The sequence below is a fragment of the Botrytis fragariae genome (genome assembly GCF_013461495.1).
Source record: "Botrytis fragariae strain BVB16 chromosome Unknown tig00000260, whole genome shotgun sequence".
In the NCBI taxonomy this organism is placed as follows: Eukaryota; Fungi; Ascomycota; class Leotiomycetes; order Helotiales; family Sclerotiniaceae; genus Botrytis; species Botrytis fragariae.
Genome location: NW_023501005.1, coordinates 76085 through 92184, shown reverse-complemented (window position 1 = coordinate 92184; position 16100 = coordinate 76085). Strand labels below are relative to the sequence as shown.

The 16100-nt window shown below is 42.4% G+C and overlaps 4 protein-coding genes across 4 annotated transcripts; 1 reads left to right on the top strand and 3 right to left on the bottom strand.

The window, feature by feature from the left end:
• Positions 1-201: 201 nt before the first annotated feature.
• Bfra_012033 (putative long-chain-fatty-acid- protein) lies at positions 202-2152 on the bottom strand (the record flags this gene model as incomplete). Its single annotated transcript, XM_037342354.1, has 5 exons — positions 202-563; positions 616-945; positions 995-1374; positions 1428-1725; positions 1774-2152. 5 exons carry the CDS (start codon positions 2150-2152, stop codon positions 202-204), a joined length of 1749 nt encoding a protein of 582 aa, XP_037187651.1.
• Positions 2153-4336: 2184 nt separating this feature from the next.
• Bfra_012032 (putative heterokaryon incompatibility protein) lies at positions 4337-6220 on the bottom strand (the record flags this gene model as incomplete). The annotated part of the gene is made up of 1 exon (XM_037342353.1): positions 4337-6220. One exon carries the CDS (start codon positions 6218-6220, stop codon positions 4337-4339), a length of 1884 nt encoding a protein of 627 aa, XP_037187650.1.
• A 5050-nt stretch (positions 6221-11270) lies between these two features.
• Positions 11271-12035, bottom strand: Bfra_012030 (putative lysine ornithine n-monooxygenase protein; the record flags this gene model as incomplete). Its single annotated transcript, XM_037342352.1, has 2 exons — positions 11271-11360; positions 11424-12035. The coding sequence occupies 2 exons, from the start codon at positions 12033-12035 to the stop codon at positions 11271-11273; spliced, it is 702 nt and encodes a 233-aa protein (XP_037187649.1).
• A 1425-nt stretch (positions 12036-13460) lies between these two features.
• On the top strand, positions 13461-15189 carry Bfra_012029 (putative c6 zinc finger domain protein; the record flags this gene model as incomplete). Its single annotated transcript, XM_037342351.1, has 4 exons — positions 13461-13826; positions 13877-14146; positions 14209-14788; positions 14849-15189. The coding sequence occupies 4 exons, from the start codon at positions 13461-13463 to the stop codon at positions 15187-15189; spliced, it is 1557 nt and encodes a 518-aa protein (XP_037187648.1).
• Between the last annotated feature and the right edge of the window lie 911 nt (positions 15190-16100).

The window sequence follows — 16100 nt, the reverse complement described above, 5'->3', positions numbered from 1 at the left end:
ATACCCAAGGCCGACTGTCCCCATATTTGTGTGGGATAATACAAGACTAATTATTAGTACCATACCATGCCTACAAGTGCGTTACTTCGGAGAAAAATGCAGACATGAAGATCATACTACCATATATACAAAACTAATTTATTTACATCCGACAACCAATCGAAAATCTTGAGTGACAGTCTTCTAGGCCCATTTTTTAATCTACAATTTAGGCTTGGGCACCATACCCCTCTCTTTAACAATCCTGGCTCCTTCGCTCCTCAACTCGAACTTCTTAACTTTTCCACTACCCGTCTTTGGAGTTTCCATTTTCAATCCTTCCTCTCCAAACCAAAATACATGGTGAGGAGCCTTATGCCATCCCAACTCTTTTCTTGTCCATTCTCGTATCTCTGCATCTGATAACTTCTTTTTGACCGCAGCTGAATCTTCTTCAATATCTAGGAATGCACCAACAACTTCTCCATATTTGGGATCTGGGATTCCAACAACTATAGCTCGAGAGATGGCAGGATGGGCATCGAGACGAGTTTCGATTTCAAGGGGATAGATATTTTCACCACCTATTTGATGGTTAGTTTCATCAAAAAATCGTACGATGGGAGGATAACTGACCTCGGATAATAATATCCTTAAAACGTCCAGTGATGGAGCAATATCCTCTCTCATCGAAGGAAGCTTCATCTCCTGTTTTCAACCACAAAATCCCCTCTTCATCTCTAACCATTACTTCTGCCGTCTTCTCCTCATTATTCCAATATCCTTTTTGTAGCGAATATCCAGATATGCAAAGCTCTCCTCTTGCACCTTGTGGGACGATATTTCCATCTCGGTCGATAATTTTAGCACGAAGATGTGGAAGGATCTGTCCAACAGTCGCTAGACGAGTGTCGATGGTATCATATGTATAGGCATTAAAGCAAGTGGGTGAGGTTTCCGTTAATCCTGTCAACTGTTAGTTATATACACTTCCATCATGATCATTCTAACTTACCATAACTGGATGTGTATTCTCTCATATTAAGTTCTGTCAACAATCTCTTCATTAAAGGTCTTGGTACTGGGGCACCAGCTATTATTCCTGTTCTCAGATTGTCACAGTTAAAACCCTCCGGTCGTGGGAGACTCAAGATCTCCTCGAACATGGTTGGGACACCATGGAGGGCAGTACACTTCTCATCTGATACCGCCCGCAGTACCGCAGAAGCATCGAATGTTTCCGCAGGGAGAATGATTTTTGCGCCATGTGTAATAACTGCCAAAACTCCAAGTACGAGACCAAAGCAGTGAAAGAGCGGTGGTGGACAGCACAAGATATCTTGAGGTGTGAAGGCCAATCGGTCGCCGATTGAGTTGGCATTGTTGACTAAATTACTGTCGAAAACTGTCAGAGTATTTTCCTCGAGTCCGGATAAAATTATGCTTACAAGTGTGTAAGCATTGCTGCTTTTGGACTTCCAGTCGATCCACTTGTGAATTGCAAGTTTACGATATCGTCTGGCTTTACCATGCTTTTTACTCTCTCGAATTCTGCCATTGAACTTGCTCGACCTTGACGTTTCAGTCCGTCGTAATTCATGAATCCATCTCGAGCACCCCTCAACATCACCACTTTATCCAAGAATTCAGAAGTGCCATTGTGCTTTGGCAATGGCCCTAATTCAGAAATAAGTCTTTCGGTACTCTGTTTCCCGATCTTTGGTACCGTAAACAAGACTCGACAACCTAACATTCGTCAGCGGTAATACTCAGAAATCTGAAAAGCCGCCTTACCAGCATGTTTCAGCCCGTTCTTAGCCTCTTGAGTTGTGTATGTATTATTCAACACCACCAATATACATCCCATATAAGCCGCGGCGAAGAACACCGAAATATATTCCGCACAGTTGCCAGCCAGTATTCCAATTCTATCGCCCGATTTTATACCTAAAGATAGCAATCCACGAGCCACGGCAATACTCTCTTCCTGTAACGTCCCATAGGTCCATCTCGTTCCCAGTGAAGGGCAGACTAGACATTCATTTCCAGCACGAATTCTTGTTTGTTGATCAAGCAAATCTCCTAGAGTAAGTGCTAACAGCGGCGGACTCGACGCTCCCTGGACAATCGACAAACGAGGAGTCTCATTCTCAACTTCGTAGAGAGATTGCATGGTGAAAGAGAAGCTGAAAATCTACTAATTGAATTGCAAGTACGAAGGACACACAAAGAATAGATCGAAAAGATCAGATAAGATAATAAAACCAAGGTGCATACAGGAACCAAGCAGCCGCCAAATGCCTAGGTTGCCCCACGGGACAGAACATACGGTATGAGTCGTGCATTGGCATGACTAAAACTTTGTCGGAGAGAATCTAGATGAGGATTCGGAGTTCCGTAAGAAGCGGAACCATTAATCGTTGCGCAGTTTTGCTGGAGTGGACGAAATTCCCACATGTCAAATCAATATGCATTTCGTGACGTAACGAGGCAGAGATCCACTGCATCCGTCACTAACTCAGACAAGGGTTCAACACGAGGATTGAGTTGGTGTGAAGTACGCCTATAGATCAGCATCATCTTCGAACCGAGCAGCTTCCGGATATGGGAGAATGCAACCATGAGTCGTATAGCAACCATTCACCCCCAGGGAGCCTTTCATGCGTCGGGAGTATGTATCCAACTCGGAGTTCTCGCATGAAAAACACAAAGACCGCCCAAAAGCTATCACATCATCCACGAAGAAAAAACCTTTTGCACCTCAAACTTGGCTCCATTGAAAAGATCTCAGATCGTCACTCATGCAGTAATAAAAACTAGCCAGTGGGACCCAAAATTCCACCCTTATGAACCCCGAAATATACCCCAATACTACTCTATCATTCGTTCAATCATGTCTTAAAAACGAAAACCCCACCAGATCCCCATCAACTCCGTCATCTAAGCCCAAAGCGGCAGCTCAAATCCATCATATGCATTCAAACTCTGCATATGATATCCCGGACGTAAAATTTTTCATCTGATTAGATCGATTGATAAGATTAAGCGTTACGAAACGATCCACTCTATTTGCGCTAAAAGATTTTTGCCGGGAATATACCATAAAACTGACATTATCAGATTGAAAATTCCGGATTCGGAGGAGAGATTATGAAATTGACAGGTGTTGATTTAGTGAGTGGGTATTTATCATGGAAGGTGGGCAAGGTTGCCCCTGACATTAGCCGGGGCGTCCTGCAAGATGATGTGGAGACTTGTTTTTTGAGATTTGTGTTGCGTGAGGTGTTGAGATATTGAAAGTGTGTTCAGCCTGAAAAGATTTTGGAAAGCTTGACAACTCTTGAAAGCTGTCAAGCTTCTCGGCTTTGAGTACTTGGTTTTGACGCGAATTTGCAATGTCACGTGAGATGGACGTAACTTTTCTTCTTTAGCTTTCAGCAAAATGTGGTGAAGTCGCCTTTTGGTATAAGCTATGTGTTGTCAAGAGTTTTGTGTAGCATTATGATAGAATGGAACTCTGAAATCTTACCACCTAACAGGATGGGATGATGTTGGGATGCTGGCTTTTTTTTACTTCATCAGTTTTGCTCTCAAAATCTTTATTAGGGACCAAAAATACTTATGTGCTGTTCTCTCTGAGCAAGGCTTCTCTTACGCATAGTCTTCGTTTCACTCTCCTTTCTGCTTGCTTGTTCTGTACCACAATCTTGATCTCTTTGACTCAGGCGTAGGGTTTTCTTGCAAAGCTAGTATTTTGCCGGTATCTCCCAAGACAGGTGGAAGAATGGCTGGATAAATGTCCAAAAATCTAAATAAGATTCAAGGAATGTTTACTGGACATTGAATGTTCTGCACATCTTCTGCGTCGGCAAAGGACCCAGGATCTTTTATTGGGACCTTCCTTGAGATCATCCCCAGTATTTATATCACACAATAAGCATTGCATATATATAAATGATACTACTCCACAAATGCCACTGTCCTGGTACACATCCCACGCATTCGCATTAATTTAACTTGCGTATATGACCCCGCATGATGTAGGGAGAGATTATTCCCTTCTATTTGGAATTTGTCCTGACGACTCAGGTCATGTTCAAGATTCGCCGATCTCATGTACTTGAGGTATTCTTTGCAAGGATTGTGAGAATTGTGCGGAGACACATGCAAGGCTCAAAATGGAATCTAGTTGGAGAGGAGGAGATCTTTCAATGTTATTGGCCCTTGGATCTAGCTACGGGGAGCGACAATGATGATAAGGATTGAAATTCTGCGCAATTTCAGTTTCAATATCAATGAGCTATAGCAAAGAGAGCATTGCGAGTCATCTCTTCAATCATTGCTTATAGTAGTTGAGTTAGACTAAAATCACATCTTCAAGCTTATCCGAATTCCATTCTTCTCCATCCATTATTCCATGTACATAGCAGTCTCCAATTATCTTATATTCCTCCTTACCTTTCATCCGACGTAATATATACGGTACTTTCCCGCCCTCGAGTAGGAACAACTGGTCGCCAATCTGCGCATCCATAGGTACAAGGCCTATCCACCTGGGCTCTTTGGCTATGAAGAATCTTCTCATATGAGTAGCAAAGTAGACCAAAGTATGGAAGCGAATGATATCTGAGTTTGCGTTTTCGGCATTCAGTAACTGCTTCCCTCCAAGACGAGGAGTGCCTTCGATCTCCGATTCCCACCATGAGTGGTGATTTTTGCGCGCTTGCGAATCGTTCGAAACTCTTCTATAATAATACTCGCTCGCTGAATTATTGCTTTGGGATGAATCAGAGGCTATTGACATACAGAGAGTTTGAGAAAAAGCATCCGAGTGGGCCGTAATTCGCGAGGAACTCGGATATGGCTGGTCGAATTGAGTCTCACTCTGCGCCAATTGCCTCCACTCTCTGTATGTCATGGCCATCTCCTCGTCATTATCAACTTCAACATCGTTTGGTCTACCGAGAACCTGAAGAGAGTTTAAAAATATACCACGTATGACGATCCCTAATTTTCGTCTTTCTTTCACTATGGCAGAACTTTTGCCGGAGGCTGAAAATTTAGGGAACAATCTGTAACGCTCGCTTACAGTATCCACCAAAACATGAGAGGGTCTTTCTGCTGTCCAGTCGCGGATCCAAGAAGGGCCTTGACCAGCCAAAATTCCCGTGCAATGCCACTTTCTTGGCCACAACTGGCTGAGAATATCGAGATTTCTCGCCTTATTGATTATATCCATTACTGTATTTCCATACAATAGGACAATATCAATGCTATAGTCCGGGTGGATGAAATTGACTTCTTCAGTCGCAAGAATACCTAGTAGACCGTATATTTTGTCTCGTGGATCTGAGCAACGCCGTTCCCCAAATATATTGAGAAGTCCTTCCAGACTACTTGATGCATTGCCATCTCGATATTCACGAACAAATCTCATCTTCATCAATGAAGTTGTAATGAACCCACTTTTGCGTGGATTACAACCGTCCTTGGAATGTGCAAGTTGACTATTGAAAATAGCCGAAAGGTCATTTTGTAATATGCTTCTCCTTCCTGATATCAAGAGGGTGTCTTTCCCTAAAAGAGCTTCTTGAACTGTCCACATTCGATTCCACCAAGGGTTCTCAAAAAGCCGGATGATCCCGGCGCCTGTACGTAAGTTTTGGGTTGAAAATGAGGCAACGTCATCAATATCACTTTCCCAGTGAGCTTCGAGATCTTTTAACATTTTTTCGAATGTATCGAAAACCAAATCGTTGTCCCTCTCCTCGTCAACATCATCTCCTTCCGGTATCAACTTATCCATCCACCCAGCAGTGAAGCTTGAAGTCAAGCATTTGTTCGTTTTTGGTTCCCCTAGCCAAGCAAGGACAATTGATGATTTTGAGTAAATTGTGCCCATATATTTAACCTGTGAGTTACGCTCGGGTATATCTTCTTGGTTGATACAGATTGCGTCGATCCACAAAACTCTTGGTAGATCACGATACCTCAAATACCGAAGCGCAGACTCCAGATTGGTGGTCACTGGAAAAGAAAGACTTTGGAGGTTGATATCGCATTTGTTTGTCAGATTCCCCCAAACATATGAGAGAGCCTCGTAGAATGGCTTATCTATCAAGGAGACCGTTGTCAATGTGCAATAAATATCTTCTGAAAGGCCTCCAGGTAGCAAAGTGACAAGTCTCACTTCTTTTTTGGAGACATCAAGAGTATGATATAGCTGCGTTCCTTCCATCATGATGGAAGCCTTTTTCTTTTGAAAATTGGCCTTTCGACAAAAATATACCTCTTTTCCTCAAGAAGGGGCCTTTGATCAAGGGAAATTCATCTCATGGTGTGGTAGCAGATGACTCACGATGACGAGAACTGTTGTGATACCATATTCGCAATGTATTACAATCATCAGCTTCTCAAGTAGCGTCTGGGCATTTATCGCGTTCGACCAATCAAGCTCAGGCTGCTTTGCATTCTGGATATTTTTGCATCTTGGCGACGACGCCCTGTTATACTGAGCTGGGGCTTGTCGGAAGCTGTTCATTCCGAGAAAAAACAATATCACAAAGTAAGCAGAAAATTAGAAACTGTGATAAGCATACATCAAGGATCGTCATTCCTACGCGTCTATAGCCGCCGCATTCAAGCATACCTACTAGGCAGCTACCATTTTTACGACTTCCTTTATTAATGGAACTTTGTTCTTTATACAGTATGAGTATACTCCAAGTACTGGTTGCAGTAAGACAAGATGAGAATGATGTACTGAAATAAAGCAATGCTACCTTGATCCAAATATAAATTTAGTAATCACCCCCTCCGATCGTCAGTTTACGAAGGCAATTCGGGGGGAGGATAGAAAATATGTATTGCTGCGAAGCCTCTTTGATCTAAGAAGCTGATCTCCTCTATAAGTAGCTAAGATATCCATGACTCTGAATTTGGGGTTCCTAGGTGGTCATTGAACCAGAGTGTACTCCAACTCCCCTATTCACAAACTCATGCTGCAAACATTCCAGCATCTACAATTACCTGATAATTTTGCTCGTAATTTCTTAGATTAACGTCCAGTCTTTCATTCATCTCAACTGTATAATCCTTTTCGCTACGAACGCAACACCATTAGGTGAGAATCTCTACCCAAAGTCCCAGTCCAAAGATTTCAGAAACCAACTACCGTTGATCCATTCCCATCTCGAATTCAAATACCTCTTCACGACACATCTCAATTATACCATGTGTGTACAACGCAACACTGTTTACTCGGGATGCGGCGATGCCACATTCCGTATCTATGGCTGCATTAGACAACTACAGCTACGGTGTAGTCCTCCAAATTGCCCTCGGTTTCAAATACAAGTGGTGGAAATCCCTGGAGTTTGCTCTGGCTGTGGTGATGGACGTCGTCGCCGTGCCCGTTGTAAAAGTCAAGATTCTGCTTGAGAAACTGAAAATTGGAGCGAGGATGGGATTTTGGCAGAAAATCCTGGATGGGAGTTGAAATATTAGTTGGTCAAGCCATGGAATTCCTGGCAGGAGCGGCTCTACACTGACTGGCCATGGATATAAAAATATAGCAATAGAATCTGAACCTAAAATCACTATATTATATTCGCAGTTCTTCCTCTATTCTTCTAGTTGAATTCCCGTGTATATACAGATGATTTTTCCGGGGGGGAAGAAAGAAAAACAGCTTCCTTTTCAAATCATATCATAATATTACGATTTAATCCTGCATTTCTCCAATACATGTTTATGAAATGAATGCCTAGTGATAGTGTAAATGAGCGAGTTATAATTTGTAACCCATCATATAACTTGCATGACGATATTTTCATTAGGGGTATTATTCATGTGGATCCTCTTCTGAATTCCAAACTAGTTGAATTGTTGTTCCAGCTCCTAATAACAAAGTACCAAATATGGCTACTTATGTGATGTTTAATTCAACATACATTCACTCAATTTTTTTTATGAATGAATCGTAAATCCCACTCTAAACAAACTTTTTACCACACTGCTCTTATAAGAGGCCACTTTGACACTGCTCATTTTCTTTTTAACTGCAGAAATTCTTCCACGGCCAAAACCTTCACAGCCTTCAAGACCTAGATTCTCAAGTAATCAAAATAACTCTCAAAACACGGCAGCGATGTGCATAGAACAGTGGACAAACTTCCCATGTGGGTATACAGCCATTCGCATACAAGGATGCCTTGAACAGCAGCAGGCAAATTGCAATCCTTCTTGTTTTCCGTTCTACCAAGTGACCTTTCTCAATGCCCCCATGGTTTTTGAACCAAAGCCCGATCAACAAGATGAGGGATTAGTCTTACGGAAGTCACACTTCTTAGCACCCGATGGCAACAAGATTGAGGATGAAACCGAAATACAACCACAGACTAACGAGAAGCTGGTGAAGGACCGGTAGATGGAGATATAACAGATGAGAGTCTTGGGTTTGAAGCCATCATGCAGAGAGTCTTTAGAAACTGGTGACACTGATGGCTGAATGCCTTGTATCGAAGTATTTTCTTCTGCGGGATTTCAAGACAGATAGAATCAAAAACGTCGCATTTCCATCTCTGCAGACATGTCGTGTTAGTATCCGTGTGCTCGCTCTTTTACAAGATTCTCCTTCGATGCTTGAAACTCCGTACACAAGTGAAGCAGACAACCCATTCATCATTCACTGAAGTTTCTATCAGGTGCCAATAATCATGATTGCTAATCTCGGTATGCTGTAGTAGATGAACACTAATTATTAAAATCAAATTAGAAACATTCACCTCAATATTTGCAATTTCCCGTACTAAGTGACATACAGCTACCCCCTCAGCCATCTCTATATCAAGGTTGGAATCCATTTCTGAATCATGATTTTCCATCTCCAAGAAACTCGAAGATTCAAAATCCGTCAAAGTCAAAATCCGTCAAAGTCAAAAAGTGCAGTCAAACTTCAAAACCTTCAACCAACACCTCATCAAGCAAGAGTCCCGATCACTTCGCCAGCTTCGTCGATACCAGCACATTCCCTCACAGACAAATTGGCGAATATCTTAATTCAACCTACCTCACCATGTGTTCAAGCTTGTTAACACACTTCGCTTGCGGACACGCTGGCATGCGTAACACCGAGAAATGCCCAAAATTTAGTCAACTCCAGCTCAGCCATGTGGCAGCCTGCCCAGACTATAAGGGGTACCAGCAAAATCAAGCCGGAAAGTGTTTGGATCCCAAATACAATTGTCACTGAATGTATTTTGGTGATGGATCATGGGGAGTGTGGAGGAAACGCTGTCAAGAATGGGCGAGAGGTTAGGTGGAAATGACGGAGCTAGATGACCAGATGAAGAATGAGAAGTGAAGAGTGTAAGAATGATGATATGGTTGATGTTCACAAAAAGGGCTGGGACCTGGTAATTCTAGTGGAGAGACGAAAGGACGACGACATCAAGGGAAGGGGTAGCTATTCATCTTCCGATCACAGAGCAGGAACCCTACGAATCTGAAAGAAGGGTCGAGAGTGAATCAAGATGAATATATAGCGAATACAAAAACATACCAATCAAAAAGCACTAGCTCATAGACTACAAAGCAAGACTAGAAGTGACTTTGATGACCCCACAATCCCCGTATGTTAATAATCCACTTCCCCACATCAAACGCATTCAAACTATTGTACTCGAATACTCTCTTGTACATCTGTTTTTCTCATAATTGTCCTTGTACACTTGATATTTGTCTTCTTCAGCTAGTCTAGAGGTATGAAGGGGATTGCATTATAATCGTCACTTTCCTCTCCCCTTGTACCCTCGCCATTCCGACCACTTACAACGAGATGTTTTGGGGGAGAAAGCCAGAAACTTTTCTTGGGAGACTTTGAGAATGCGTGCAGTCAGTTTTGATCTCCAAAAATGTACGAAACTACCAAAATTCGAAAGAAACACATGCCTACTACTGGAATCGAACCAATGATCTTAGCATCGCTGAAGTATCTTCAATACAAGTGCTACGCGTTACCACTGCGCCAAGCAGGCTAACCTATTAATTTTCATCGCATGAATTTTATATATGATACTACTACACAAGATGTTTTCTCGAACTCTCGGCAAAGCTACCAAAACAGGAAACTCATGATGAACTACATCAATCCCGTTCACTTCACGATCCGGAGCTCCATCGAAATTTCCAAGTTTCACACCGCTGAATGCGTGGCTGAGAGGTTTATGCCTGTTGAGAAGTGTACGTCGAAGTCGATGAATCATCACGCGATCTGGTACCATAGATTCCCCGTTGAGGTTGTGACGACCCTCCGCGAGGATACTGTTCCAAGTACGGAGATGCAATCCGGTAATGAAAGAAATCGCCAATTCTGAGAATGTGGCCTTGTTAGAGTCAGAGAAACCTAGTCCTATCATGAAGCGGCGTCTAATATCCGAGCCTTCTAGATGTCAGGAATGCAGAGAAAATGTCTCAAATTCTATGGCTCGTTCGTAAGACTTTCTAATACATCAGTTTTCTCCCAACGCCAGAATTTTAAGCATGTATATACGTTCGTTATTTCACAACATCCTGCCCACGATTCGGATCAAGTTCATAGGAAACAGCCCCGGGACGAAAAAAACGCCATCGAATTTTTTGGTGTAACCGGCAGAAGTCTTTCGGATTGGGCTTCCATCAACCACTGCATGTTATCCCTGATGACGAGTTCTACCTTCTTTCTTTCTTTCGTCTTGAGTTAAAACTCTTGACTCGGCAGTTTCACCCCACATAGAAGCAGGGGAGGAACGGAGCGATCCCACCTGCTCCACTTACGGCGGTATCGGGAAGGTGGGGGTTTGATACAGAGACACCCAGCTTCGAGCTTCCCAGCCAAGACCTTATTGCAGGATAAAGCTTTCAAGGGCGAAGCTTGCTCGTCGGTTGTCTGAGCTACATGCATGGCTTGATGTGTGAATCGTTGTCATACATGATGCATCGTGTATCTTTTCCGGATTTATCGAAAACAAATCGGCAGAATCTTTTTTTTCTTCTCGAATACGAGATTTGTGCGAAATTCGTGGCCAGAATGATAAAGTAAAAGAGAAAAGTAGTACTAAATTATTAGAACGTAGACGTTTCAAGGCAAAGCTAAGCATCAGTAGTTTCCATATTATGTACATTGATGTTTTCAAAATCTAAAAGTTCTACTGGTATTAGCACCAGAAAATGCGCCGAAAGGAATCAAATGAGGTCCCTGAACACCTTCCATCTATCATTCAATATCGTAATAACCGAGCCAGCCCGAATATCTACAACAATGCTCTGACCATTCTGCTCGCTTGTTCTTTCTCGTATTGTGATAGTAACTTCTCGTTTTGTGTTGTGAGTGACGCTAAATTCTATTGGAGACATGTTAGGCACAATACGCAGAAAATCTGGAGAAGGGAAAAAGGTAAACTTACAGTAGATGAGACCGCCGCGCACAAGTTTTGCAACGCATCTGTAGCTTGGAGCATGTCTAATTCCTCGCTTTCATTTGCAAAGGTCATAGACTCTTCACTCCCATCCAAAATGATATCCGCCTTGAACATCTCTCCAGAAACCATAAGATCAATGGCTCTTCCATTTCCTCTCTGCTCGGCTCCCTCTACGCTACCTTCAGAGAAGTCAACCCATCCTTCTTCCCTAACAACCTTAACACACCACCTGACATATTCTGTCCACTCTTCCATACTTGGATTCATTTCCCCTTTGGCCATCCATTCTCCCAACATCCCCTCCTCACTTAGATAATTGAGGAATGTATATCGACAAGTTGGATCTAAACTTGTAGCAAAATCTTGCATGAAGACAGCTTCATTTTTCAAGCCTCCAAGATCCAACTCAGGAGTTTGACTCAGGAATAAGATCGACAACGGACTCCGTTTCACCGTCGCGGTAATAGCGAGACTGAGTTGAGCGATGGAAAAGTTTGTTGAGATGATGTCGTATGCGCGCGCGCGGTTTGTGAGATGAGGATGGGGCCGGGGAAGAGATGTCTGGGGGGGATCGTAGCTGGGGGTTTGGAGAGACATTATGCTTTTGTTCTTGTTTCTTTTTCTCGGTCTTCTTTTGCACTAATGGTGACTGAATTGTAGAAGATGTTGGGGAAGTTTTTAAGGATTTCGAGGGCAATGAGACATGAAATGGGGTGGTAGAGGTGGAGAGAGGTATGATGTTAGATGTTGAAACAGAAGAACAAACTAGCATAGCAGGAGAGTCGGTCAAGGAGAATTCTAGAACCAAGGAAATTAATGTTGAAGATTGTTTGTCCGATCAATAGCCAGCAAGTTGAAATCGTGAAGGCGGTCAAAACATCAATTAGCTTTAGGTAATCTAACAATAAAGTTTGATAAAGCAGGGTACAATTTTTCCGCTGGGAAAGGAAGGGATTAGAGACGGAAACAAGAGTCATGCCATTTCATGTGATAAAATGGCAACAGCCCCTCGAGATCCCTACCTGTTGAATTGTTAGTTGATGATGCAGTCGCCAGTATCGGGACCGATGCCTAATCCATCATTATTTTTTCCAGACTGACTAGATTTTAGGTGCTCACTGCGGTGATCATGCCATCGTGGTGGCTAAATTGACACTAACCGGACCACGTCCAATGATTTTCAATCTGATAACTTAACATGTTCCACAATTTTAGGGTTCCAAAACCTTGCAGGAGAATTTCCATCTGATAAATATCCTTGGTTCTTGAGTCCACTTCCGATCCTCTACCATTTTTCGTCCTGGTTTGACACTTATTAATTTCCACCAAGATAATGCGGACAGTATGATACAAAGCTTGGGAGCTCGCCTGAGCCTGATTGAGTTTTATACCCGAGGATGAAAGATTCATGTGAATATTTCAATGGTTCTCATCTGATAAGATCAACCTTCTGCTTGAGTGGTTGCACCACATTACCCACAGGCAAAATGCATGTTCCTTGTAGTTGCATCTGGCTCTGAAGCCTGCTAATAAGCAGTGGACCCGCCATCGGCCCGGTACTGAGGGAAAATCGCAACACAAAACCCTATAACATAAGCTTCCGTACTTATGGGATTTGGCATAAGAGAACGTCAAGATCCGACAAGCCTCGCGCCCAGCTTTTAATAGAAAGAAACTTGTACCGGAGCTTTCTGTTTCAGGCTCTTGGTGCTTTAGACTATACATTAGATAAATAATCACGTTCTCTTTGTGGATACAAATATTCAATGAAGAGTGTTAAACACCATTCTTCTAGGTAGGCTTCATATCTGCTCCCTGGGGTCTGTGATTGTCGCGAAATATGGAGGCCAAGTTTGTGTGAAAGTGTTCGAACAATCGACATTTGAAAATAGCCGCGAAATTGTTATCTGATAAGATATGAATGAAAGTCACGTGGGTCAGTTTCGGCTTGAAATATGCTGCGCTTGGAACCGGTCCTCTGCGACATCAATCTGTCGCATTACTATTGGCCATACCCATGCAATGAATAACGAATACATCATTACGTTCAGATGGCTTCGTGATGATTATACAAGACTACGAGATGGAACTGAACTGTTTGAACGGGTAAACGAGCGCTATGCAAACGCAAATTGTGATGTTCCAGGCAGCAGTGCAACGCAACAAGATTTGAATAGTCTCAGGAGCAGCGACCACGATTTCTCTATAAATACAAAGTCTGTTGTCGATTGTAGTAACGATCATTTGGGTGATAGTAATACTGTCAGCCAAGGTCCCTCTACAGAATGGCCAAATAACGACACGAAGCAAAATGTGCCCCGCAGACCTCGCAAAGGTCACAAAAAGTCGAGACGTGGATGTTACAATTGCAAGAAACGTAAAGTAAAAGTACGATTCTTACTCAATCACATAAAATCTATGTTACTTAATAATTCCAGTGTCAAGAAACCTTACCTTCGTGTCAAAATTGTGCACGAAATCAACTGTCTTGCAACTACCCTACGCTTCCACCTCCAATATTACCCCTAAAGTCTCGCCAAATTTTTAATCCAAGCCCGGTCCCATATGGAAGCTTGCAAGCTACTCCAACGATATTCTCTTTAGATGAAATGTTCATTTTTCATCATTTTTTGATATATGCCCATCCCTATTTGCCTGTAGGGAGCAAGGAAAAGTGGGTTCGTCATGTCCCAGTCCTGGCTCATCATGTGAGTAGTTTTGCTCTCGACACTTTTGAACTGTAGCGGTCTAACTGACGATCTATCTCCAGAATTCTTTCTTACTTCACGCTATTCTTGGCTTATCAGCATCCCATATTGCAAGCAATTCACCTTTTTCCCCCTTTGATTCTACACTCAACTCAGGAAGTCCTACCAAAAGTTATCACACCCTGTCACTGCACCACCGCATACTCGCCATCTGCGGGCTATCAGCGCTATTCGCCAGACTCAATCCCTCGACCACGACGAAATTTCAAAGACAAACGATCCAAGCGACTCTCTACTTGCTGACGTTTCAATCTTGCTATATATCTGATCTGTCTGGCTTTTTTGAACTCTTACATTTTTTCCGTGGCTGCAGCATTCTACGTGGTAGTCTTCTCCTCGGCAGGCAAGAAAAAGAGATAGAAATGTGCTTTGATGGGGATGGAGATCATTGGCAACAAATGGAGGGGCGACTTCTTGATCTGCCTAGTATTCCCAATCATTCCACCCAGGATGCTAAAAGATCGTTGAATCTCATTAAATATCTATGCCAGAGGAGTAAAATCAATATGGAATTCTTTGGAATGCTCCTAGCCGTTGTCGATCAATGGGGAACCTCTTCTCTATCCGGTAGTCTTTTCCCCAGTATACCTTCTCCCTTTTGCCTCTTACATGATATGCTATGACAATCTAACACCTCAATAGCGTATTTCAAATTTGTTCAAATCTATCTCGCGATCAGTAAGATGAGTAATGGTACCTTCTACGCTTTTATAGATGAAACGAATCAAGTGGCGAGGGTATTGATTGCTCATTTTCTAGCAATTCAGAAGATCATGGGGCCTATTCTTTGTCGTGAAGCAGAAATAAGTAATCCTAGTAGTTTAAACGATGGCCTTGGAGTCAGGGGTGGGATCAGAGGCCATGAAAAATGGGTGGAGGCAATCTGGAGTCAGTTGACCCGGGACGGTGAATTGAAATGGAAGGAGTCAATGGAATGGCCAAGGGCAATTTTTCGGAGTGAAAATTCGGATAACTTTGGTTAGTCAAAAGTCTTGTGATGTGTGTCCCATACAATCTTCCGGCTGCACTGTATCTGTGCACACACAGGCCTCAATAGATTATAATCCTTAGAATGAGCAGGCGAATTATTGCAATACTACTACTATTACGGAACTAGTAGAATATGGTCAGATTGTTATACATACTATTGGTGGTTATACTCCATCATTCTCCGTCTGATTACATGACTATTATTTTCTCTTGGGCGACTTTTTCTCCTTTAAATTGCATTCTCATTCTTCCTTTGACAATGTGGGTGAAATCAGAATCATCCATCCAAACATAAACCACAAAGATTACCTCCTCTAGTACCGATATGCTCAATTTCTTCTTGAACAATAGTCCCTGGTACAATTTGGAAAGCCTATGTCACTTTCTTGGACATGATAATTCTCATCAAACTCGCATGCTTGGCAAGCAATGAAATCAAGATTGAAGTAGAGAAAATATGAGAATGTGTGTAGTCTTGGATTGATGTTTGCGAAGGATTTCACCAGAATGAGCCTTTTTATGGCTAGCAGCAAATAGCCACTTAAATTTTATTGAAACTAGAAGGTTTGCATCTACAGTATTAGAAGTGAATCTTCTTTATTCTTACCTAAATAACGAGACTCAACTCATATCATACAGGTAACATGTCAGATGTTCAAACGCCGAGAAGCATCGAAGATTCTAGGCACAGAAGATTCATTGTGCATACCTAGATATCAATTGATCTGAAGTCAATAGTCCAAACGTTGATGTTTCATTGTTTAAACCTGAAGAGGGATTGAAGAAGGCCATCATGAGTACTCATTACGAATGCTACCCCAGTCCTACAAACATCAGACAAGAACCCCTGAGTCTCGCTAATCCTGCTGTACATTCAACAACATTGAATCAACAACATTGAAGC